The sequence below is a fragment of the Eptesicus fuscus genome, chromosome 18 (genome assembly GCF_027574615.1).
Source record: "Eptesicus fuscus isolate TK198812 chromosome 18, DD_ASM_mEF_20220401, whole genome shotgun sequence".
NCBI classification, from domain to species: domain Eukaryota; kingdom Metazoa; phylum Chordata; class Mammalia; order Chiroptera; family Vespertilionidae; genus Eptesicus; species Eptesicus fuscus.
In genome coordinates, this window is record NC_072490.1 from 18,920,955 (window position 1) to 18,948,140 (window position 27,186).

The 27,186-nt window shown below is 46.9% G+C and overlaps 1 protein-coding gene across 1 annotated transcript in view; it reads right to left on the reverse strand.

Moving 5' to 3' along the window:
• Positions 1 to 23,803, reverse strand: part of UBE2E1 (ubiquitin conjugating enzyme E2 E1) — a 54,494-nt gene extending 30,691 nt beyond the window's left edge. The window contains exons 1-2 of the mRNA XM_008153577.3: positions 23,619 to 23,803; positions 19,596 to 19,646 (exon numbers count right to left, since the gene is read on the reverse strand). Of these exons, the coding sequence (XP_008151799.1) occupies positions 19,596 to 19,646; positions 23,619 to 23,770 (203 nt within the window). The 5' untranslated portion in view covers positions 23,771 to 23,803. The remainder of the gene's footprint in view (positions 1 to 19,595; positions 19,647 to 23,618) is intronic.
• Between the last annotated feature and the right edge of the window lie 3,383 nt (positions 23,804 to 27,186).

Sequence of the window (27,186 nt, forward strand, 5' to 3'; positions counted from 1 at the left end):
TTTGTATCTCCACACAATCTAATTCAGTGCTATGCACACAGACATAAATGCTCAGGGCCACTATAGTGAGATCAAATCTTTTCTTTCTGATGGTGGCTGTTACTCTAATATTTTACTGCAAAAGTAACTTAATCTGTCTATCATGCAGCAACTTCTAAGCCTTTACCAGCAAATGCTTCAACTAGTATTGCAAACATCCAAATACTGATGCCACCTTCTCATATTGTGGATCTGATGTAAATTTTTAGGCTGGGTATGCTGTATATTTTCTTAAGATTAAGCCTATATTGAAAATCTTAGTTCTGGCCAGGTGGCTCAGTCGGTGGGAGCGTTGTCCCATACACCAAAAGGTTGTGGGGGTTCAATCCCTGGTTTGAACGCACATGGGAGGCAACAGATCAATGTGGTTTCTTTGTTTGTTCTTTAATATATTTTTATTGATTTCAGAAAGGAAGGGAGAGGAGGGAGAGAGAATAGAAACATCAATGATGAGAGAGAATCACTGATCAGCTCCCTCCTGCACACCCCCTACTGTGGATCAAGCCAGAAACCTAGGCATGTGCCCTGACCAGAATCGAACTGTGATATCCTGGTTCATAGGCCAATGCTCAACCACTGAGCAACACAGGCTGGGCTCAATGTTGTTTCATTTTTTTCCTCTCACTCTCCCTTCCTCTCTCTCTAAAAAACGATAAAAACATATCCTTGGGTGGGGATTAAAAAAAAAAAAACTTTTAAGAAAAATTTACATAAAGTAACAAATAGCCTTTTTTTTTAAAACCAATGAAAGATTAAAACTGACTTTATTTGTGTTTTAATCACTTCAACTTGACAATTTCTCGGTGACTTATATTAAAATCTACACAAATACTTCTAATCAATCACTAACTTGATTCAGTAATAACTCAAACTTTTTAGGCATCTCCATGAATGGAGAAGAGGAATGAGGTAAGGGAGGGAGAAAAGTGGTGCTCCTATAATCACTGCTCTCCCATGAGGAGCTCCAGACAACCCCCACCTGCCTCCACCACATCCTTATTCCCGCTGCTCTTCCTTCTGGTCTGTGGGTTTTCTAAACCTAAAGGTTGGTACATGTATTCTTTTTCTTTTTTCTTTTTTGTTAATCCTCACCCGAGGATATTTTCCCACTGATTTTTAGGGAGAGTGAATGAGAGAGGGAAAAACAGAGAGAAAATTCGATGTCCGAGACATCATCGATTGGTTGCCTCCTGCACGAGCCTCAACCAGGGCCGGAGCTGGGGAGGAGCCTGCAATGGAGGTACGGGCCCTTGACCGGAACTGAATCCGGGACCCTTTGGTCCACAGGCTGACACTCTATCCACTGAGCCAAACCGGCTAGGGCTGTATATGTATTCTTGTCGGGCACAAGAATAAAACGAAAACAATCAGAGTCTCAAGAACTTAGTCTGTTAGTGACAAACACCATGACTGAGTGTGACAAATGTGTACTAAGTGCCATGGGACAGCTTCACCATTTAGGAGCCAGACCACAGGCAAGTGTCTAAAAAAAGGTAAACTAGAGTTGCCCAGAATATCATAAGTCAGGCTTTCTACTGTTGCTTCATTATTTAGTAAAGTGAACACACAGAATATTGGACACATATGATTTTACCATAATTACTAAGATTCATTTCAAAGTAAAATATAAATTACTTGATTGTTTTATATTATTGGTGTTGTTTCCCTTTGAACAAATCACCATGTTATGTCTGCACTGAAATTTTCTCCCCTCAAGAAATTTGAATAACATGTAATTTTTCTATAATGGATAGAGTCCCTGTCTAAACTGTTTATTATCCACTCAGAAGGGGAAAATAGCATGATAAACTGGCCCTTCATAAGAAAAACTTCCCTCCTGTAAGAAATGTAATTTCTTATCAATGCAACCCAAACCTGATGTACTGCTTTAAGGTATGCTGCATTACATCTCATTTTATGTCATTTCTAGAGCATAGGAAACAAATCAAAGAGTTTTAGTAACTGTAGTTCCCAATACACATCTGAGAATGATTAGTATCACTACTCCAATGTGTTTATCAGCTTCTCATCTGTCCACAGCCAACATGTCCCCTGTAGTCCAAACATTTCAGCTATCAAAATGAAGAATTATGGCAAAATTATTACTCCTCAAAAGCACCCACCAAATCAAGGAAACTGGAATTCACCCTCTCTAGGTATTCATATCACACAGACTTGGGCCTTTACATTGTATAGGTCAATCTTTTAACTATCACGGGAATCCCAATGGGAAGCTGCCTCCCAGACAACTGAGGGTCCCACATCGTCCCCGAGCTCTCACTTGCTGCTCCTGCTCTGAAGAGGCAGAGCATCCTGGCAGACGCAGGCCACCTTCACCGCAGGTGGACAGTCCAGAAGAAGCGACTACAAAGACAACTAAGAAGTTGGGTTTTTGTGGACTTGGAACGCTCCATGTGCATTACAGAGCATTCATACTTGAACCCACCCATCATGTCCAGACCAACTAGGGCTATTCACTTCCCTTCACAGGTTCAGACACAAATTCCGGGTAGCATGTCTATAGTTTTTCAAAACTTCTAGATATAACATATAGACACCCTATTTAATGAAGAGGGAATATGCAAATTGACCGTAATGCCGTCACCAAGATGGCGGTGCCCACAGTGGAGGCGGGGTTTCCGTAACACAAGATGGCTGCGCCCACAGCAGAGGTGGGGTTTCCATAACACAAGATGGCTGCGCCCACAGCAGAGGTGGGGTTTCCGTAACACAAGATGGCTGCATCCATAGCAGAGGTTGAGTTCCCGTAATGAGCCTTAACGAGGAATCAGCAGGGACCTGAGGCTGCATGGTGCTGGGCCGGGGCAGGGGACCTGAGGCTGTGCCCACCACCCAGTGGGGCTTGACAGGGGACCTCAGGCCACACCCCCCCACCAGGCCGGGGAACCTCAGGCCGTGCCCTCTGCCTGGCAGGGCTTGACAGGGGACCTCAGGCCGTGTCCCCCCCTAACCCCCCCCTGGCGGGGCTTGACGGGGCCGGCCGGGTCTGGATCTCGCCCAGTGGGGAGTGGGACCGGCCGGGTCTGGGTCTTGCACGATTTCGAGGAGCATGCAGGGGGGCGGGGACTTGACTCTGGGTCCCACGGTGCTCCCCAGACTCTGACAGGAGGAAGATTTCATATACATTTTACTAATTTTCTTTAATCTCTGATACTTCTATTATAGAGAAAGGGCAAAAAGCAATATTAAAATATTTCCTCTAATTAATTCCCCTTTAATGTGCATGAATTTTGTGCACCGGGCCACTAGTCCTATATAATAAAAGCCTAATATGCTAAGTGTCTGGTCATCCGTTCAATCAATCAAAGCGTAACATGCTAATGATACGCTAAGGCTGCTCAACCGCTTGCTGTGATGTGCACTGACCACCAGGGGGCAGATGCTCTGACTGGTAGGTTAGCTTGCTGCTGGGGTCCAGGACTGAGCGAGACAGGTCAGACATGCCCTGGAGCCCTCCTGCGTCCCTCCCCGGCCCTGATCGTGTACCAGTGGGGTCCCTCAGCCTGGCCTGTGCCCTCTCGCAATCCGGGACCCCTCTAGGGATGTTGGAGAGCCAGTTTCAGCCTGATCCCACAGGCCAGGCCGAGGGACCCCACCGGTGCATGAATTCGTGCACCGGGCCTCTAGTTTAGACATAATAGGTATGAAGATATAGATTATATCCAGATATATAACAGAAATGCTATAAAGAAATGTCAGTGAATATGTTTGCAAAGAAAAAGAAGATGTTTACAGAGTATTTCTGTAAACTCTATGCCTATAAACTGGAAATTTTATGGGAGATATACTTCAAGTATAGGCCAACCGTGTGGTATATCACTCTTCTGCTTAAGACTCTCCAGTGGCTTTCTACTGAAATTAACAAACAGCCTCTGCCTACCTCATCCCCTCCCACCTCATCCCCTCGCACAATGTCCAGTCCCCTGAGATGCCCTTCTCATGGCAGGGTCCTTGTCATTATTCATGACATCTCCCAGGACATCACCTACCAATGCCCCGACCTGCCCAGTCACTTGCTTGCTCTGCCATTTCCCCATTTTAATTTCTTTGTATTGCTGTCTGAAATTACTTTTGCACTTTTCTTATTGTCCCTCCTTCCATATGAATGTGAGCTCTATAAGAACAGGGTCATCATTGTCTTTTTCACTACCTTCAGTACTTGGTACAATAGGAAATGCACAATAAATATTAGAATACTAGAGACCCGATGCATCTTCTCACAATCCGGGACCCCTCGGGTAGGGTCCGTAGGCCTGGCCTGAGATCAGGGCCTATCGGGGCTTTCCTTCCCCTGGCTGCAGGCAGCTGGCCCCACCCCCGCTGCTGCCACTGCTTGCCATCTGTGCAGTGCTGCTCCCCCCCCCCCCCTCCTGCCACCAGTGGCCTCCCTATGCAGGCAACAGGCATGGGGTGCGATGGCTTGGCTGGCCTGGGCCTACCTCTCCAGGACGATCGCTGGCCAGCCACACACCTGCCACAGAGTTGCCGCTGGTGGCCTGGGCCTCCCTCTTTCTTTGCTGGGGGGCAGGGCCAGCCCTGCGAGGGCCATCTGCCTACCTGATCGCCCCTAACTGCTGGCCTGCCAACCTGATTGCCCCTATCCGCTGGCCTGCCTACCTGATCACCCCTAACCACTATGCCTGCCTGCCTGATCGCCCCTAACCGCTTGCTTGGAGGCGGGGCCAGCCTGGTGAGGGGCTATGGTGGTTCTGGTCTCTGGTTGTTCCACTTATGGTGGCTGGCCTTTTATTGTATAGGATGGTGAGGAACAGCTGGTTATAGCTGAACCTTAAGTCTCAGGGCCACACAATGAGATAAACCAGGGCAGGCATAGACCAAAGTACTGGCAGTGCTGTCAGTGATTTGGTTGCTCAGCCTGGTCATGGAGAAACAGGCAGAAAGCACAGGTGGGGCAGGTAGGAGACTGTCCCGCCCATCCCAGCTGAGTCACTGATAACCCTGCCAGGCCTTGATGCACTCGTAAAACTAGTAATAAGATTTAACTGGAACAAAAATCTGTTATTAATACAGACAGTTGTCATGATGCAAGTGTGTCTTCAGTATGCTATGTATTTTAAAAACCCATTCAAGGGACATAATTACTAATCTACTGGGCTTGCTAAATACCTGTTGAGGAATGAATCATACCTTCAAAGTTTAAACCCATAATAATTCACATATAGGGTCTAGGTACATGCAATTGTATCTCTTCTAGAAATGCCAGTGTCACAAACTGCTTTCTGGTTCTAGTGAGCATGTCCATAAGAAATTCCTGACAAAATGTCACCCAGCTGATCACTTCTCCCCTGAAGAAACAGGAAGGGAAGGGAGCCACCAAGGTGGGAGAAGGCCAGGAATACAATCAAACAGAAAGGAAAATGCAAATTAAGCCTGCAGTAACGTCATTAGGAATCCTGAGATTTGACTTATTAGCCCATCAAACAACAAGATAGCATTTCTTTTTCTGCACCTCCAGGTCCAATGACAATCAGTGAGTGTTATCCTCCTCAAGCCTTGCACTACATTAGGGGCCTGTCGGATACCAGAGAAGCTTCAGAACCGAAGATGACTGCTCCGGCTCACTACCAGGTGGGGAAGTTTAAATCAGGATTTAAAGGAGAAGTGGACTAAATGTAGAAAAGTTTCAAGGTGGCTGTGGAAAAAGAAGAGAAGCAAAGCACCGGTCATCTGGCAACAGATGGAGACAACTGAGAAAAATTCACTTATCTCTAATAATAAACGCGTAATATGCTAATTAGACTGGATGTCCTTCCGGATGAAGCCGGGGCTGCGAGGGAAGCCCGGGTCCTGGCAGCCAGGGGAAGGAAGGCCTACTCTTGCACGGATTTTGAGCATTGAGCCTCTAGTACACTTCATAATAAACAGGACACAGAGACAGAGAAGTGGGCATCCGGTCCACCCTAGCTTACAAGTATCCATTATAGAAACTAATTTGGGCTCCAAGATCTTAATAGCTTTTTACTTTTTTTTCTCAATCACGTATTTTAACTTGCAGGTACTACAATATAGAACTTCCTCCCAATACATATAAATGTCAAAAGTTACAGTAAAATGTAGTAGAAATCTCTACATCTACATAGAATCCAGCAGTGTGGCCAGACAAAATGGAAACCAACTTCAAATTTCGGTTCTAATAAGAATTAGGTCCTCAACATAGGATTTACTTTGTCAATGTGTTTTCTATGTAATAGGCACACTTCAGATGTGAAAACATCTCAGGATACTAAACTACAAAGAAGAAATATTTTTTTTTTTTTTGCGGGGGAAGAGGAAGGAGGCGACCAGTCTAGCTGAAGAATGAAGCTATGCTTTCTGAGGACTTGCGTAGAGTTACTCAAAAAAGGCCCAAGGCCAAAGCAGTACCATATGCTATATTAAGTAACACGACACTGCTCTCTTACTGCCAGCCTCTGCTCCCACATTACTAGTCACCTAACATACATTTGTTCTGAAATGTTTACTTAGGTTGGAGAAAAGTTACCCATCATGTTTATAAAAAACCCTCAGAGTGCTTGTTATAAAACTAATGTTTTCTTTTAGAATCTACACCAATTCAACCATTTCTTTGTCTTTAGGATAAATGTGTCCTAGCAAAGTCTGCTCAGAAATAACATTTTATAAAGCCAATTCCAATAAATTACTTAAAAAAAACTGAGATGTATTCCCATAGAGGAAGAGCATATGAGTGGTGGTAGGAGAAATTTAAGTTACTTGGGAAGCAAAGTCCCTGTGCAGACAAACGGCTTGTGGTTCCACATATTATCATTCGATTCCCTGAGGCACTTTTATGATTCCAACTAATACTCTCTGAACGAGAAGAATCTCTCTCCAATCCTAAAAAGTTCTTCATTCTAGCCTCGAGGCTTCCAGAACTCTGCTGTCCCTTTACTTCCCTGTGACACAACCTACTGGCTGCCTCTCTCCCCCGCAGTGACCTCCAGCACCAGGATTCAAGTTTGAAACTTCATGTTATAGCCCTGGCCGGTTTGGCTCAGTGGATAGAACATTGGCCTGCGGACTGAAGGGTCCCAGGTTTGATTCTGGTCAAGGTCATATGCCTGGGTTGCGGGCTCGGTCCGATGTGCAGGAGGCAGCCAATCAACGATTCCCTCTCATCATTGATGTTTCTATCTCTTTTCCTCTCTGAAATACACACACACACACACACACACACACACACACACACATATATATGAATATATATTATATATAAATAAACTTCATGTTATACAAAAATGTCTTATTTTTGCCATTTTAATTTAGAAATCTGTCAAAGTTATTTGACTAAGAGATGCCATAAATAATTTCTTCTCCAAATATTTACTTACTGTAAAGGCATACTAGAAGATAACTTCGAGTTGTTTTAAAATGTCAAAAATATCAATCATAACCCAAAGAACCTACTTTCAAAGAAAGTTAATGTCAATAAAATATACATTTTTGAGAGTAAAATGTAGTGCCTTGACTGATAACCTCTGTGATGTGAATAAAAAGATACCAGCTCACATCACTTACACCCAAAGCCCCCTACACTCCCAATTTGAATGGGAATCTGGTGTCTGAATTTTTATACATAAGCTGCTGTGTACACACACTGCTCTGATGGGAAGTACTAAAATAAACATTTACAATGTAGGACACTTTCTTATATGAAACTGTTAACCACATTCAATAATAATTCTAGGTATCATATTATCCCCAACTTACTGCTATACTTTACAAGTTTGTGTCTTAACAAGATCAACCTTGCTGAATTATCAAATTAGCAAGACCAAGAGTACCTGGGATAACCTGAAACAAATTAATGAAACCTGATTGGTAGATTGGAAAGATGATGCTCATATGTATAATACTTTAGGAGCCCCAGGTACATTTGATGAGAAGTATTAACATAATTGCCAATCTTGAAAGGATAAAAACATTGAATATGATAAATAACTTAAACTGTGTTAAAAGTAAACACATGTACCCACTCCCAGAGTACACGTCAATCCAAATCAAAGCATGTGATGAATTTTAAGGATGGCACCAGCAATTTATGGATTTTTCAGTTTACCCACATTTGTAAACTAAGCCCTGCAAAAGGTGTAATATATGAACCTGGCACCATTGATTTAGGGTGCCCACTCTACAACGTTAGCCATAAGATCACCAACGGCTTGATTCTAGTAAAGCAGAAGTTAACTTTTTCTGGTGGAAGGAAAACAGAGGAAACCATTTAAAAAATTGAGACTCCTTGCCGAAACCGGTTTGGCTCAGTGGATAGAGCGTCGGTCTGCGGACTGAAGGGTCCCAGGTTCGATTCTGGTGAAGGGCATGTACATTGGTTGTGGGCATATCCCCGGTAGGGGTTGTGCAGGAGGCAGCTGGCCGATGTTTCTCTCTCATCGATGTTTCTAGCTCTCTGTCCCTCTCCTTTCCTCTCCGTAAAAAATCAATAAAATATATTTTAAAAAAATTGAGACTCCACTGAAAATGATAGAGCCTCTCACAAGATATTTATCTATACCAGGCGTCCTCAAACTACGGCCCGCGGGCCACATGCGGTGTTTTTGCCGTTTTGTTTTTTTACTTCAAAATAAGATATGTGCAGTGTGCATAGGAATTTGTTCATAGTTTTTTTTAAACTATAGTCCAGCCCTCCAACGGTCTGAGGGACAGTGAACTGGCCTGTTTAAAAAGTTTGAGGACCCCTGATCTATAGCAATAAAAGGGTAATATGCAAATTGGCCACGACGCCCTCACAGTAACAACCAAACAGCAGGCTGCGTGGGGCGACGAGGCCTGCAGGGGGGTTAGCGAGGGACGACCAAATGACTGACCAGCAGGCTGCGTGGGGCGACCAGGGTGGCAGGGGGGTTAGCGAGGGACGACCAAACGACTAACCAGCAGGCTACGTGGGGCGACCAGGCCAGCAGAGGGGGGCAGTGAGGGGCAACCAGGCTGGCAGGGAATGCAGTTGGGGGCAACCAGGCGGGCAGGGGTGGCAGTTGGTGGGGCGACCAAGCCAGCGGGGGGGGGGGGGGCAATTGGGGGCGACCAGGACGGCGGGGGGGGGGGGGGCAGTAGGGGGCAACCAGGCCGGTGGAGAGGGCGAGTTGGGAGCGACCAGGCTGGTGGGGCGGGGGGCAGTTGGGGGCAACCAGGCTGGCAGAGGGGCACTAAGGGGCGACCAGGCCGGCAGGGGGCACAGTTAGGGGCAACCAGGCTGGCAGGCAGAGGCAGTTAGGGGTGATCAGGCTGGCAGGGGGGGCAGTTAGGGGCGATCAGGCAGGCAGGTGAGCAGTTAGGAGCCAGCAGTCCTGGATTGTGAGAGGAATGTCCCGGACTGGAAAGGGTCCAGGCTGGGCTGAGGGGACTCCCCCCCCCCCCGCCCCGCCCCGTGCATGAATTTCATGCACTGGGCCTCTAGTATAATTATATACACAAGAAATTTTGTCCTACAGTGTAAAATTCAGACATTAAATCCCTTATTTGAATAAACACAATGAAATCTTCTAATTGGGAAGGGTAAACACCTTTTCTTTCTTGAAAATCCTCCCCTCTTGTATCTCTTCCACAATGGATCTGTCTCATGATGGTCAACAAATTAGAAGGTGTAGAATCCAGTGGTTGCTCACTCATCTTCATCTTTTTCCAGCTCACTCATTATTTCAGAGTTCATGATCCTCAACTCCAAACACTCTCCACTCACTGTTTTCTGACACCAACTCTCTGATTTTCCTTCTCTCCGTCTCCTTTAGACTACACAACCTCTAAATGCTAGACATCCAGGTCTCCATCCTGGGCCCTCTTCTCTCTACAGGTTTGCTCTCTAGGTAAGCTAGAGGCATTCTCAGACATTCAAAAGCCTCTATAAATTGATGTCTCCCAAATGTATGTGCATCTCCAGCTTATATTTGTCCCGAGTTCAAAATATTCCTCCGAGCTCCAACTACCCATCTCTGATTTCTATCTGACACCTTCATTTAGATGCCTCATTAGAGCATCTGTCTCAAATCTAACATATCCAAAAAGGACTCATCCCAACACACAGACACTCACAAGAGGCCGTATTCCAATTTTCTTCCCATCAGCAAAATGTCACCATCATCTACCTAACTGCTAAAACCAGGGAAACTCAGAGCCATTCTGGATCTTTCTCTCATCTCCCACATGCAATCCCTAACAGGTCCAGGTGTTCTAACCTCATCTCCACTGCCACCACCCTAATCCTAGCTACCATCACCGGTTTTTGGAATAGAGCAATACCCTCCTTCCTGGTCTCTCTTCTTTTACTTCTGCCTTCCTCCCAGCTATTTTCCACACAGCATGGAGGAGGGAAAAGACTTTGAAATCATTACTGAAATAATCTCACTTCCTTGCTTTAAAACCTTGAATGGCTTCCCACTGAAAGAAATGGGGTGCATGCAACCCAAACTCGCTACCGTGGCTTACACGGCCCTGCATCACGTGGCTCTCCCCTCCTCGGGGCCTGTGTCTGTGCTTCCCTCTGTCAGGAATGTTCTTCCTACTCTTCACAAAGCTCTTTTATCTCATCATCTTTCAGGTCTTTGCCTAATATTTTAAGCCTTCTCTAGGTAGCACTCCTGCTCCCCCTTCCCCCCCCTCCCCAAATATTCTCCATCACTGCACTGCTAATTGCTCTCCTATTGGCCACCACAACTTGTAGTTACTAATCCTGCTTACTTGGTTGCTGTCTGTACTGCCTACCAAATCCCAGTTCCACAAGCCAGGAGCCAGGTCTGCTGTAGTCACGCGGAGCAATGCGCAGCACACAGCACTCCAATATTTTAAATAAATATGATCTGATTTACTCATGTACAACACTGCTTTCTGACTTTTTGAGCTGTATCCTATCTAAAACTTTTCTCCGAGTAAGAACATCCCAAGCTGAGTTCTATCTTCTGCAATTTGAAAATGTACTTCAAATCTTTTTCTATTGAACGTATAGGATCCATCACACATCGACTTTCCATCTATCAATTTAAATGGATATAAACACCTAATGTCCTGGTAGTCCCCATAATGGTCATCATTTCAGTGCTGGCAGACCCTACAGGACCTCTCCATTGATTATCACTATGTGATGAGGCCCGGGAAGGCAGTGCTGTAGGGCCGACAGGCAGCCTGGTCTGGTTGTGGGGCCATGAGCAAAAATGTGGTCTCCGTCCTCAGACTGCCCTGGCTGCCCAGGGCTCCTGGGGTGGGCCACTCACTCGTCTGAGCATTACGGTGCCGCCCGTGTGGCAGTGCTCGCCAACTCCAGCAACAGAGAAGGGGGTTCGGAACCGTCCAGCCCAGGCTAGAAACCATCACAGCTTCTGGCAACTGGACGTGCAGACCCAGCGGCGGGGTGATTTCAGTGCCGACAGTGTGCCCGCCCTGCAGAGTGTCAGTCCACATGAACAGGGGATGTGGTGGGCTCACAGGGCTGGGCCGATGATGTCCTGGCGGACCTGATGTGAAAGCTTTTCAACGACAAAACTTATAAATGACTTGGTAAGATTACTTCTGTACTTAAACTTTTTAAAAAAGTACTAAAAATGAAGGTTCAAGCTGCCAAACTTTAAAAAAAAAAATAAAACAAAATTTAGTGCCAACACAAGTCACTACAGACAAGTCAGACGTGACCCGTGGCACATGCGCTGCTGGAGGCCAGGTGAGAGCTGGATGATACCCACACTGGCACCTTTATTTTGTCCTGGCTCTTCACTCTCTCTCTCATCAGGCCTTTAAAAGCAGACAGAATTCAGGTCATGACTACTCTGTTAATTAAAGCATGCGTGAACCGTATGCTGCCCCACGTAGCATAACCCAGGGGCGATTATGCCCTGCACAGGAAAACACTGGCTGTGCAGGACTTTGCTGACCTGGCAGACATCACCTTGGCCTTCTGCAGGTTCCCCATCTACGTCCTGTGGCATGGACTCCACAAAGCCATCCTAGTCCCTCGCGTGTATGTTCCTGGATGGCGGTCCTCAAGCAAGAGCTTTGAGCTTCGCCTATGGAGCAGGTTCCCCGGAGGACTGGAAGCATATTCTGACACCAGTTACTAGGTCTTTTGTTTCACTTCAGAGCATGGCTGCCTCCGAGAGGCTGAATAAGAATGGGCTTATTATGAAACCCTGTTTCACTCCACTGATGATGGGGAATGTGTCAGATGTCTCAGGCGGGTGCCAGCATCTCCAACGTAACCAACTATCTGGAAGAGCTTTAGGATTTTAGGAACCGTCTCTGGGAAGGCCAATTTACTTAGCGCCCCGAAACCCACACTCGCTTGTTGGCCAACAGTAATGTTATCAAGTCAAAACATGGGAATCAAAGGTATTGATATTTTCTTTATGCATCTTCTCAATCTCGCCTGCAGTGCGATCGCACTGCAGTCCAGAGCTGCTCTGTGATTCCGGGAAGGTGAAAATTGCCCAAACTGCCCGGGTGCCAACCTAGCAAGACTGCCAGCGACGGACAGCTGTAAAACGCGACAGCGGTTTCCCAGGCTCTTTCCAGTATTTTCTGAGGAGGGTAATGAAGATGCTCCATTGAACCATCAGACCCGAATTAGGTGTCGGTGTTGGTGTTTTAATTTAACAAATAGAGATTGTTTATTCTTTCTTGGACACACTGTAGGGATGCAAAGACATAATCCTTGCTCTCAAGGAACTTAAGAGTCTACTGAGAAAGAACAAACCAGATCAAACTGGGGGCAGGCGCTGCTGCTTTCAGTTCTTCACAAGTGGCTGGAGCGTTCCTCAGCCAGAATGCTTCCTCCAGAAAACTGTCACTACCGTAACCTTCAGGCTACCAGCCTTCCTAAATGCACAGTCCCCTCGTGTGACCTCAGTTCCACATTCTATCAGCTTGTCTACAGCTGTGTTTTTAAAACATCACATCTCCCTGTTTCACTCCTGTCCTACTTGCTGCTGCTTCTCAACCTACAAAGCATGCTCCTTCACTTTACATTGAATCCTTTTGAATTATTTTTGAGGCAACCTAGTAGCTCTCCCCTACTTTGCTCCCTTTTTCTCCAGTCCTCTTTATTTTCCCATCCTTCCTTTGTAGACTCCCCTCCGAGCACAGTTCTCAATCCTCCTCTTCCCCGGCAGAAAGTCCAACTATCACCCCAACTTTCAAATCTAATGTGGATCCCCAAAGCCAGCTGCAGCCTCAGCGCCCTGCCGCTCCCCTCAGATTCAATGCATGTCAGCCTCACACGTGGAAGCAGCAGGATGCAGCTCGCTTCCAAATGGTTCTGCAAAATACAGGGATATGGGAGAGAAAAGCCACCATGGGGAAATTCTCACAGCTGATGATGACGGATGGCTGTTTTCCTGAGTCAGTCTTTCAACTCTTCTGTGGCTTTGAATGTTGCCAACTGAAAAAGTTGGGGAGGGGGCACGTAGGATCAGAATCAAAAACAGAAAGCAGGGTCCCTGTGCCTTTTGGGGAGTTTAATTTGTCTGAACAAATCTAAAAGTAGGCCTGAGAGTTCACTGACTGACTGCTAAAAAACTTAAATATGTGGCAGCAATATGCTAAGCACTATACCTGTATATGCTCAACAAAGCACATAACTGAACCTGGGGAGGATGATCCAACCTGCCTCCCTCAAGCCGGTTCATCCTCCCACCTTATTCCTTCTGTTAACGATACCACCCATCCTCCCCAACACCCAAAGACCCTCTGTCCCCTTCCAAATGCTCCATATCTAAATCAGTGGCCAGATGCTACTGCTCTCCTCGTGTCTCTCCTCTCCGCACCGATGGCGTCACCTGTCCCCACGGTCCTCTTGGCCTCCCACTGGACTATGGCAGCAATCTCCAAGCCTCCTGGTTCCCACCAAGCTCCACTCAACCCCTGCTTTGTCTCGAGCCAGATATTCAGCTCTAACTGGATTACGCTTAGTGATTCCCCAGTGTCTATAAAATGACACTCAAAGCCTCAGCCTGACATCAAGGAACAAGTCTGGTCTCTTACTGTTTATCCTCCCACTCTTCCTTGCTCCCCAGCCACAGGTTTCTTCACTACTGCCCACGAGTGCCCTCTGCCTTTCCCCTGCTACATCTCTGCTTCCACTTCCCTCCACTGCAGATGCCCCTCAGTCTTCCCCACCTACTTCTCACCTCCATGAGGCTTCCCAGGTCCCCGAGGGCTCAGCCAGGAAGGCCCCTTCCCGCCAGGCCAAAGTAATCTCGCACTCCTCTTTACCTTTAACGTGCTACATGCAGTACTTTCCAAATAACCTTCCATCGACAACTCTAACGCACTATGCAAAGTCAGTGAGTGCATTTCTTCCCACCTCACTAGATTATGAACTCCCGGAAGGGGGTGATTTTTCACGTAGAACAGGTACTCATGGCTTGTGACAGAAATTTAACATTAATATCCTTTATAAGTGTCTCCTTGTAAGCCATAAGCATTTCCCCTCAAAATACTGATGACATTTTAACAGTAGTATCTTTTTTTTTAACCTTTTAAAAATTCTGGTAAAATATATAACATAAAGTTTGCCACTTGAACCATTTTTAAGTGTGAAATTCAGTGCCATTCATTACATTCACAACATTGTGCAACCATCACCACCATTTGTTTCCAAAATTTTCATCAAACAGAAACTCTGTACCTATTAACCCTTTGCACTCGCTTGCTTTTCTCTCAAGCTGCTACCGATGCTAACCGTGTCGAGTCACACTCGACATCCGAGTGCAAAAGGTTAAGAAATATCTCCCCATTCTCCCCTTCCCAGCTCCTGGAAACCTTTAATCTTTCTGTTTCTAGGAACTTGATTATTTTAGATATTTCATGTAAGTAGAATCATACGGTATTTGTCCTTTTGTGTCTGGCTTATTTCAGTTAGTATAACATCTTCAAGGTTCATCTATGTTGTAGCATGTATAGGAACTTCATTACTTTATATGGCTGAATATTCCATTGTATGTATATTCTGCATTTTGTTTACCCATTCCACTCATCTGTTGGTAGATATTTGGGTTGTTTCTTCTTTGGGGCTGTTATGACTAATGCCACTATGAACAATGACAAGTATCTGAGTCCCTGTTTTCAATCCTTTGGGGCATACACCTAGGAATAGGATTGCTGGGTCATATGGTAATTCAGTTGAACTTTTTGAGGAATAAGAGCAGTACAGCTTCACAATCCAGAAACATGGTCATTTGGTGAACACGAGAGTGCCTACTCATTTAGTAAGCAATTCATTTCTGGATAGATTTCCTTCCTTCCTTCCTACCCACTCAGACCCCAGGCAATGATCTAATTTCCAGCCACTTGACCCTGGTTTGGGTGCTATTTTGATTGTGCTGACACTCTAGTCTCCTGGTTCTCACTATTTTTCAACACTGTCTCTATGCACATAAAGGCAATCGCACAGCAGTGGTAGCTATCCAAATAAAAACTAGAACAAAATAAGCATGCAGACGATGAAGTCACCTCGATATCCTTAATGCATTTAGTAGCATCAGATGAGTTCAAGTTATATAAAAGGACATTTTTCAGCAAGTGAGATGACCTAGAATTTTGTAAAGGATAACTTCTGCAGAACCCATTTTTTACAGTAAACAACCACTTAAAACATGCTAACCTTGGACGAGGCGTACGCCTTTACTGCTGCAAGGAATCTCTTTTCATTCCAAGGTGAGCAGCCTGGGACTTACAGGGTGAAGCAAAAGTAGGTTTACAGTTGTGAGTACGGGAAACAAAGTTGATTCTTGTATTATTATTAATTTATTATTGTATTATTATTCATACAAACAACTGTAAACCTGTGTTTGCCCCCCACTCCGCACTATTACCACTAATTCCAGAAGGATTTGCAAAACCAGAAACGTACAACAATGTCAATTCACAGAAACTATCCAGAGAGATACACACCACTGCTAACCAGGAGCATCTGTGCAAGGGACAGGATCAGATGAGGTCATGAAGGAATCTTTCACTTTTTACTCCACAATTTGTTTCAACTTTTTAAAAATGTGCATTCTTACATTATTGTGTAATGCAGGAGTCCTCAAACTTTTTAAACAGGGGGCCAGTTCACTGTCCCTCAGAACGCTGGAGGGCCGGACTCTAGTTTAAAAAAAACTATGAACAAATTCCTATGCACACTGCACATCTCTTATTTTGAAGTGAAAAAACAAAACGGCAAAAACACCCGCATGTGGCCCGCAGGCCGTAGTTTGAGGACGCCTGGTGTAATGGCTTAAAATTCTATTTAAAATATAAGCAACAAAAGGCAATGTTAGTAAAAAAAAAAAAAAAAAAGTCATAATAAGAAAAACTTATTCTCTCTACCATGCTTGAAATGGTTCATGATTTCTGAAAGGCATTTTATCCTAAAATCTGAACTTTTAGGTTTCAAGTCACTATATGAGTAGTTGTCTCATAATAAAAAGACATCCACTTAAGTAAAATCTGAAGTTTAAAGGACCTGGGTAACATACATCATTTATTATGTGCAGACATACTGTCTACAGACATTTATGTCTACAGATTAGTTAGATAGCTATAACTAGTCAATTTAGCAAAGCTTGAGCCCTAAGCTATAAATAACAGCTGCAAAACTGACCCTAATGGCAGAGTTCGCCAGCTACCGAAAAGGCATAATTTTACCATCCAAGACATGGCATGCTTTAGGAAATCATTACAGTAGTTAATACTTTCCCCCCTAAAGGAACAGAGCCAGAACGCAGGAGGAGAAGCCTAACCAAATGCAGGGTACATCAGCTGGGAGACTTAGCTGTATACACACATGTAACCAAACAGTTCAGAGATACGAAGAATTTGATTTATATGGCAATATAAACCAATTTTAAAATATTCACTTAAAATCTACTTAACATGATATACAACACTGAGATTTAACTTCATGTGCTCAAAATTGTAACATATTTAGCAAGTGCATTTTGCACATTCGAAGCCACATATTTTTGCCAAGTGCTAAAATTAGTGAACACGAGGGGTGCATTTTCAAGAGAAGCATTTCTCACACTGATTCAACTGTTTGAGGCTACTTTGTAGCAACTACAATATTTTAATAAAGAAATGTGTTTAAATTTAAAACTGCACACTGATTACTGATTGAAAAAACGGCAGTTCTATAAAGGTTTAATACATAACATACATTCATTGAAAGCCAGTTATTTAACGAGTTCAAAATACAATTTACAATTGACGAATTTACAATTTCATCCAAACCAAGCTCTCATGCTGAGTAACACTTTAAAAATTATAAAAAAATAAACATGCATGCATTCAATGTATCATTTAATTCATACATTTTAAATGGAAGCTAACATCAAAAAGTATCCCCACACTAAATTATCCATTCCATCTCCAACAATAATGTACATTAAAATACTAAATATTTCAGCCCTAGCCGGTTTGGCTAAGTGGATAGAGCATCCGCCTGTGGACTAAAAGGTCCCAGGTTAGATTCCAGTCAAGGGCACATGCTCAGGTTTTGGGCTTGATCCCCAGTGTGGGGTGTGCAGGAGGCAGCCGATCAATGATTCTCTCTCATCACTGATATTTCTCTTTCTCTCCCTCTCCCTTCCTCTCTGAAATAAATAAAAATATATTTAAAAAAGAAAAAAATATTAAATAATTCAATCCTATAACGTACCAACAGAAAACATAAAACCAAACTCATTTAAATATGTTGAATATTGGGACTACTGGATACCATTAAGTCAACATTACTAAGGCAACCAAAAGTAGAGATTGTGTAAAAAACAAACAAACAAACAAACAAAAAAGAAAAACAACAACTGAAAGTAGAGATTGTGATTCATATTACTTCAACAGCCCTCCTGGAAAATGTCTTCAGAAAATACAGCAGTCTTTATTTTTAAAAGTCAACATAATACACATCCTCTTGCAAAATAAAGATGCCTAATGTTTTCTTTGAAATTGAAGATTTTTTTCAATGTGTAAATATGTTGAAATTTGTTTCCCCACCACCAACCATCCAGTTTGGTGACTCACCTGACCACAGGTAACGTTTAAAGGTTTCACCTTAAAAAAGGTAATTAGGAGCTTTCCAAGGAAAGCTCTACATGTTCAGCAGCACAAATCTCTCACATGTAAACTCAGCTAAAATGGTGTGAAATTAAAGTGTATTTATCCTATTTCTAAAGAGTAACGAATCCCATGAAAACCTTTAAATTACTTACAATTTTTAAATTTGACTGCACCTATTTGCAGGAAAGCCATACACATTTTGATAAATGTTAGTTCTGAAGCCATGCTTTAAAAACGTCATAATCTGATCAGCTACAGCTGCCTGAACTCACCAGAGACACGTGGAAGACAGGCTACCAAACAGGAGCAACAACTAGAGCACAGACCTCGCATGGGGAATACCCATGGATTCAACACAACCACTCAAGGGAAGCTACAGGCTTCCATCTGAACGGCTCCAATAAAACAAAAAGGTAGATATTACAGCCCTAAGCTTTACCCATTCCTCCACTTTCTCAACATCCTGAAAAGGCTCTCAATAGCCAGGAAAGAAATCCTCAAGGATGACTGCGTGGTTCCGTTACAAACTATATTAGAAGAGCATTTCAAACCCGAGATGATTTTCCTTACAAAACAGGACAAAGAACATCCCACACCTGACCAACATGAACAATATACGTAACCAAAAAGGCAACCGATGTTTCCATTTACTCCATTAACCACAGTTTAGGAAGTTCAGTGTTAATAAGCAAAGTATTTCATTTAGCTTTCAACCTACTTCCACATGCTTGATTCAAATTCTATGTACAGCCAGACCAGCCTTTTCTTGTCAGTAACTTCTAACCTGCAAGTTCAGCACACTTCTAAAACTTCCAATCCCATTCCAATGCCAATCATGAGAACGGAGAATGAAGTTAAATGTTATACTTCATTTTAAACAATTGGAGTTACAGAACCAAACAAGTAAGCTTCCTTAAATAAATGGCTCCTATTGTAAGTCTCCTCACTTCTCTGCCGATTTGGTAAATTCATCAAGTTTCCCACCTTGACTCAACAGTAAATAACAAAATGCGTCTTCTCAACAGAGATCAACAACCCTTTGAAAACTAGTATCAAACTGTTTTGAAACTGAACACACACACACTGTGTACAGTCTGAGGGAGCCGATGTTTGATGGGACTCTATGCTCTCGCAGTAGAGAGCATGAATAACATTAAGGCGGCAAAGCAATTTTCCAAGCCAACCTCACCCTTAATGACATATGAAAGATCCCGGATTAGACAAACGTACACCTTCATACTCACTTTACAGTTTTGTTTTATGGAAAAGTGTCCACTCCAAATAAATCTATTACTTCTCTTTAACGTAACACTGCGATCGTCAGAAGCTCATCAACACATTATACTCAGGTAAGTACATTTCAGCTGATACGAAACAAGCATTAACCAAAGTATAAAAGTTTATAATAATAACAAAGAAAAACCCAAGGAAAAAGTTGGAAGCAGCTTTAAAAGAAACCAGTTTGAAAGGAAGCTCACCTGCAGTTAGGCGGAGGGTCTAAAGTGATATCGGCCAGCTCCTTCTGAATCCTGGAGTCGGGGGGGAGAGAGAAACACAGACACGTTTAGGGGGGCAGCCTCCCACCTGCAGGCCGGTCTGCAGGTGACCCTGACCTCCTGCCCCGTGAGCGGGTCTGATCTGCGGATCTTCGCGGAGGGAGGAGCAAACCCCACACCTAAAGCTCCGGGGCCCTCGTTTGGGGAAACACTCTGGCCCCGGCAGCGAGCTGGCAGGCCCAGTCTCTGCTCATCACCTCGGTCCGGGTTCGAGTCTGCCTCGCCGCCCTGAGTCTTGGCGTTCTCCATTTAGGAAATAACCTAACCGCTCCTCTGCGGACGGGCTTTCGGAACCGGGCTAGAAAGGGTCAGGACGCACTCACCCTTCCCCGGCACCCCCAGTCCCAGGACGGCAATGGGAGCCACCGCCTGGGTGGGCAGGGCGCGCCCCCCCCCCCCGTCTCCCCCCTCGGGGCCCGCCGGGTCACTCCGGGCACCTGAGACGTCCTCTTGGCACCCCCCCCTCCAGGCCGGCCTGTGTCCTCAGTGACGAAGCCAACATGGCCGCTCCCCGCGAGGCCCCTCGAGGCCCTCCGGGATCTGGGGTGACGCAGGCCTCTAGGGGGACCCCTCGGTGGCCGCCCCCGGCCGCCCCGGTGCCCTGCCCCCACCCCGCGCGCGCCCGACGGCGGGGGCCGCGCGGGCCAAGTTGCGGGCCGGGGTGGGGAGAGCAGCCGGGACGCCGGGGACTCCCCTGCTCGCCTCCGCCGCGAGCACCCCCGCCCGGCCCTGCACGGAGGCCGGGCTCCCGGGGCACCCGCGGCCGCACAGGTGCACCCGGGCCGGCCGCCCGCTCGGCCCCCCTTTCCGGACCTTCTTCCCGGACATCCTCGAACTTCCCTGGGGTCTGCCCCCTTCCTCCTCCGCCCCACCCTGAACGCAGCACCCGGGACTCCCCCCTTTTCTATCTGGGCACCAACCCCACGACTTCACAAAGGCCCAGCCCCCACGCCGAGGCCGACGCCGCCGGGCCGCGGCCCCGGAGCCCTGGCCTTTGTCTTCTGCTCACCTGGGCGCTTAGAGCATCAGTTAGGACGACCAAGTTTGAGGCCTCTAAGCCTCTCCCACCTTCCAGCGGGGCCCTCTGTTTTTTATAACTTTTTCTGCTCCTCTCATAGAAAGCCCTACAGGGCGATGGTTTAACTTAAAAATCTCACAGGGCAACACCGTAAAACACACACACACACACACACACACACACACAAAAAAAAACACCTAACACACACAGACAGACAGACACACTCTCTAAAGGCAATCTGAGTCATAATGGCCGCTTTTCTCTTCCCAAAGGTTTTCTGAGGGTAGGAAGGCAGGCCGGCTGGCAGGATGGGGCACAGGTTTTAGAAGGCACTGTTTTTTCCAGGTGTAAGTGAAGAGAATGTAAAGGTGGTGATTGGGGAAGTTCTTTAAACCTTCCTGTTGGAGAGCATTTCCTGCCCCCCTACAAATCCGGTCAACCTTGGAAAGGGGTTTGCTTACAATCTCTGCTGACATCTTTTTATCTGTGCCCCGCTAAATTCTACTGCTACCCGTAAGCGTTTGGGTTGAGATATTTGGATCCCTGCTGTTTGGCTCGTTAGTGTATGTGAGACTAAAAGTCTGGAATCCCGGTTTCCCGATGCTTTACCTGCCTGCGTATTAGAATGACTGTATGTGAAGACCTACACAGATAGGAAAAACTATCCACTCCCCTAGCACAACTGGTATAATATTACATATCGACTTCATTTCTCCTTGTCAACCCAACCTCTACTACAAAAGAGTCACGAAAAACTAGTTGCTTAAATACCTAAAAAGTGTCGTACCAGTCAGCTTTAGCCCCTTCATCTCTACCACAAGCACCTGCACGTGTTCCACAGAGTAATTCTTGTCCAGACCACCTCACTGGGGGCTTTCCTCCACCAGTGGCCTAGAAACCACTTCCCCAAATGCAGGTAAGTAACCTCTGTCAAACTTTCAAGATCCAGGTTCACTCATTGATTAGCCCTGTGCTGGTTCTCACTCTATCTCCTAGTATACGAGCTCCTTCCATCCTATGGGCAACACCTGCTCCCAAATCAATCTATTTCACAGAGTCGCTTCTATAGGGTCTAAGATCAATTTCCCTTATTCTTTTCCGGGACACACTGTCCCTCTCCATTTTTTACCTTTACTATTAACCTTAGCTCTACTTTAACACTATCAGCTAGTCTTTCAGCAAGATATCCAGAGAGCTAAAACCGACATTAACTTTATAGGTAATATTACTGTCTGTAGCTTCCCACCATTTTTTTTTTTTTTTTCCTATACCTACCATCTCTTTCCCAGGCATTTCCAAGTAAGTTTTTAACTCCCTTAGTATAAATCGACAAAACTGTCTAGTGACAAATCTGTAATTTGCTGACACAAAGCAGGCTGTTTTATATCTGAAACCTGTGCCTTTACCCCCAAACATACACATGTACAGCAGGGACAGTCGGCAAACTATAAAAACACTAGCGACCTAAAGCCAATATCCTGTCTTAGTCAAGTCAGGCCAAAAGCTGTGGATCGAGGAGCCCGGACCCGGGGAGGGTGATGGAGGAGAGGCAGTTTAAGGAAGGCCCCATCCAAAGTGGGCAGGGTGGGTGCCAGGTTCTGGGAGAACCAGCATATGGGCTCACCAGCGAGGGCCCGTTAGGACTCCTGGGGAGTGGATATGCAACCAAGCCAATCCCCTGAAAATGAGAACACTCTGCCCAAGGCATCTTGCCACTCAATTCTAGACCTCTACAGTCTACACTATCTAAAATAAGCTAAAGTCACGCCTTCATTTCAAATTTCAAGTCAGGGAAGATGACGGAACAAACTTTCAAGATCCAGGTTCACTCCTCAGTGGAGAGATCTAAAGCCTCGTGTTCCATTTTATTTCACATTCTCTCAAGAAAGATATCCCTCTCTAACCCACCATTCGGATTCTTTACGATCTTCCTGGTTTGCCACTTTAGAGTTTAATGACTGTCCACGTGAGAGCAGTAAGGATTTACGAAATGCATGGGGGTTCCCGGGAATCTGCTACAGATTCTTTTAAGGTCACGGGGATCAGAGGATATTACTGAAGGATGGTGGATGTAAGAGAGTAGCTTCTGTCTTCCAGAAACAGAAGAGGAAAAGAATAAAGAAAAAAGAGTCCACCCCTTGAATTCAACTTCGAAAAACACACACAAACTCAAGGTTTTACAGCACAGAAGAACATGGGAAAATTTAAGTCTCCCCGAAATTTGGCAAACTGAATCTCTTAAACAGAAGAGACTCCCCCCAAATAATCTAGAATTACCATTTTACATCATGTATCGATGGATTCATTCATTGGCCTCAACTCTCCAAATCAGAAAAATCTCTTTAAATTCCACACGAAAACTTGCGTCTCCACCTATTAAATTTTTTTTTTTTTTTTAGCCCACTACCATGAGTTCTTTATTCCTGATACGATGTCTGGGAGAAAGCTCTATTCAAAAAAAGATCTGATGTGCAACAGGTGAGGAGGATGTAAGATGGGGAATAGAATTCATTTTGATGGCGTTGTCTGGGCAGGTATTAGTAATTAAGTGCGATGACAGCCCTGGGGGAGGTGAAGAGGTCACAGATTGGTGATTAATAGCACAAGTAATTTGAAATCAAACTGAAGGGTCAGTAGTAGAAGTAATGAGGATTCTTACACACTTCAGGAAGCAATGTGAGAGGCAAGTCACAACAGCTGCAGGTGGACAATGATTAGAAGGAAAAAAAAAAAAACAACAACAGAAGAAGCGATAGGGAAAAAATAGTGAGGGCTTCCAAGGCCCTTTTTTTTTTTTTTTTTCCATTTTTTAAGAACACATAAATCGTGAGGAGCATTGAAGTCTACCCTCCTCGGGAGGGAGACCCGATAAACGCGGCGAGAGGCCGTTGGGGAAAGGGGAAGCCTGCGGATAAAAAGGACGCTACCTCTTGGCGCTGGTGGAGAGGAGTTTGGAGTTTTTGCTCATGCTGACTTTACTCTCCTTCTTCCTGGGGGTGTTCGTTTCTTTCTCGGTTGGCTGGTTGGAGGACGAAGATGAGGAAGAGCTGGTGCTGGCCCTCGAATCGTCATCCGACATAGCGAACCCCCCACCCCACCCCGCAAACAGCCCCTGCAGCGGGAGGGAGACAAAACAGAAAAAAAACACACCACCCTGCAGCCAGGGTCGGCACGGACGCGGGTGCCGTCGGAGGGGGGGGCGGGGAGCTGGGCCAGGGGAGCGCCCGGCCGCCCACCCACCGCCCTCCACTCGCCTCTCCAAGTCTCGGGGCCCATGAAGGCTTCTGCAAATCACACGCGCCTCGTTTGTTTATTTTTGGGCCCCAAGTGGGGGACACGGTAGGAAAAGGGTCGGGAGCGAAGCGTGCGGCCTCTCCCTCGCCCCCAACTCACCCCCTCGCTGGGCTCCCCTCGGGGCTGGGAGGGGAGCAGCCCAGCGGGCGGAGGAGCGGGGCGGGGGCGCGGGTGCCGGGAGGAGAGGGGTGGGGGTGGGGGGGGGGGGCGCGGAGGGAAGGTCCCGGCGGGCGCCGGCTTCGAGCGGCTTCCCGGGGGTCGCGGGGGATGGGGGGCCGGGAGCAGAGTTTGGCCGGGTCGGGAAGAGGAGGGGCGGAGAGGAGTAAGAGAGGAAGCCGAGACAGGGGGACGGAGGCGCGGAGCGGGGCCCCGTGGGGGAAGGGAGAGGCCCGCGGGGCCGGGGGGGCAGGGGCGACCGGGCTCAAGGTCCCCGGGCCGCGCCCCGACGCCCCTCCCGCCGGCCTGGCCCTCGCCTCCCGCCCGGGCAGCGCGGCCGCGGCGGGGGTTCCGAGCACACGCCCGGTCGCCACCCCGGGTGGGGGTGGGGGTGGGGGATCAGCGTCCTCGGCGGAGGAATAACAATGAGCCCGTCCGCCCCAAAGGGGGTTCATTCCCGTGGCCCCCCGCCCCGGGGGGAAACGGGGCTCCCCCAACTCCCCCTCCCCCGCTCCCGGCCCCCTGGGCGGCCAGTCGGGGGCTCCCGGGGCAGCGCTGACAGTTCCAGCCACGATGTCCGCCCCCCCCCCCCCGCGCTTGCCCCCGACGCGGGCGGCCCCCGCACCCCACGCGGCCCGGGGTCCCTGCCCATCCCCCGCGGGCTGGCCCCGGACCCCTGGGGCTCCCCGGCCCCGCTCCGCCCCCCCCCGCCCCCCTCCCCCGTCAGCCCCGTGCCCGGCGGCCCGGGCGGCGCGGGTCGGGGGAGGTGGCGAGGGGTGTCCCCGAGGCCCCGCGCCGCGGCCGGGGGGCGGCGGGCCGCGGGGGGATCCCCGTACCTCTCTTTGTGTCTGGCTGCTCCGTGCCGCCGCGGCGGCTGTGCTGCGGCTGCGGCTGGGCCTGGCCACTCGTGTCTCTCTCGCTGGGAGAGAAGCGGAAGTGCAGCAACAGCAACTATTAAACAGGCAATGGCTTCCCCCAGCCACACACGCTCCGCACACACTCCTCCTCCTCCTCCTCCCGCTCCTCCCGCTCCGCGCCCTCGTCCCCTCCCCCACCCGCCCGATCCCACCCACCCGCGCTCCCCGCCCCGGCACCTCTCCGGGCGGGGGGGGGAGAGGGGGGGCAGGGGGGGTGCGCGAGGGGACCCCGGGGGCTCCAGGAAACCCTGCCCCCTCCCCACTCTCACCCCCACCCAGCGCCCTTCGGGACGCCGGGGACGAGGGCGAAGGGTGTGAATCTTCTTCTCCCAAGTGGTTTGGGGACCTGGGTCTCGGGCCGGAGAGGGGAAGCCCTTCCGAGGGGCGGGGTGCGGGGCGGTGGGAGTGATTGGAACTGTAGGCGATCGGGGGGGGGGGGGGGGGGGTCACCAGAGGAAGTTCTTTCCAATAAAGGCTTTGGGAAAGGTAGGGGGTGGGGGGGTGTTGGTGGCAAATGGGCGAAAAGAAGATGGTAATCTGGTGGCAAGGACTTGAGCTAAGGCAGCGGGAACTCCTAAAAAGTGATCGGTTTAAGGGGGGAAAAGAGATCCCAGGGCAGGGCTTTCCTTTAGGCTTCTCTCCCTTTGGGCGTTTACCTTGGGAGAGCACCCCAAGCCGGGGAGAGCACCCCAAGCCGGGCTGGTGCTCCCGCACGTGCACTGTCACAATTTTGGATGCTTCCCGTCACTTCATTTAGAGGGTGGTGGCGTTCTGTAGAAGCGATACGAAGGATTTCGTGACAGGTCGAAAAAAACAACGTGTAACAGGCTCACAAATGTGAGAGATCCCCGGGAATAAACCTTTTACTACTGAATTGGACTGAATTTAGAACTTTTGGTGTCAGTTGACTTGACACAAGCAAGTCGGACGGTTTGGAAATTGGATTAAGCCTTTTGGTGGCTCCCGTGCCTTCTTCAGCTACCATATAAAGGCTAGTCAGATCATCATTTTAAAAACAATCAGTAATTCTTCTCAGTTGTTCCTAATTTAGTATTTTTACCAAGATTAATTTTTTTTTTTTTACGATGGAGGCATCAAAAGAAGATTAAGCCATCAAATTACCATGTAGTTTCTTCTTTGTTATTTCAGTTGGAGGAAACTGATGAGACATGTGTGCAATGCTACACATCCAAGGTCTGTACCTTAAGGAGACCGCCCAGTCACGTTTCCAGGGGCCACTCTCAAGGATCTCCTTCAAGTGGCCATCCTTTTCCATGGCAACAGTGGCTTCAGTTACCCGCAGGACAACACAAGACATAAAGCCTATGGCATACCCACTAACCAGGAAAACAAGCATTCTTACCACCTCCCTAAACCCCTCTTAGCCCTCAACACGAAACTCCCACGTTATCAAGATTCATAAAGTAATTGCGAAGGCTGCTTGCTCAATCCTTACCAGGAAACTGTATACTAGGAATTGTCAGAATCGAGTCCAATAGCTGGGGAAAATCTATTGATTATCAACTTTAGCTTCTAGCCTCCTGCCTGCAGACAGAGTTACCTACCCCTCAGTCACTCAAATACATAGGGAATTTGAAAAAAAAATCCCCAGACATAGTGTTTGCTTTCAGGAGTCCAGGTAGAATATATAAAAACAATGACATTCCCTGCTGTACGCTATTTGAAAACAAAACAAAACCTCCTTAAAACCAGATTGTAGATGTTTTGTACGTCTGATGAGAAAGATATAAGTTCAAGAGAAAACAATAAGCAAGCGTAAGTATGAAATACACTCAGTTGATGAAGAAAATAACCTAAAGACAGTTATTAAAATTGAGACTTTCTTACAAAAATTTGGATTTCTGGTACATTAAAATGCCAGTCTCCACTATGATTACAACCAGTAAAAAGAAAAAAAAATTCATATATATAGAGATGAGAGCTGACAAAGAACCCTGGAAAATAAAAAAGTTCCATTTGCTGATGTGATGAGGATGGTGGGTGAATTTCTTCTTCAGTTGGCTTACAGAAACTGTATGCTTGGATACTAACCACAATAATATTTTTGTAAAACAACTGAATATGGTACTTTGTGTTGCATTGTTGATGCTTGGGGTTGGACTGGTCC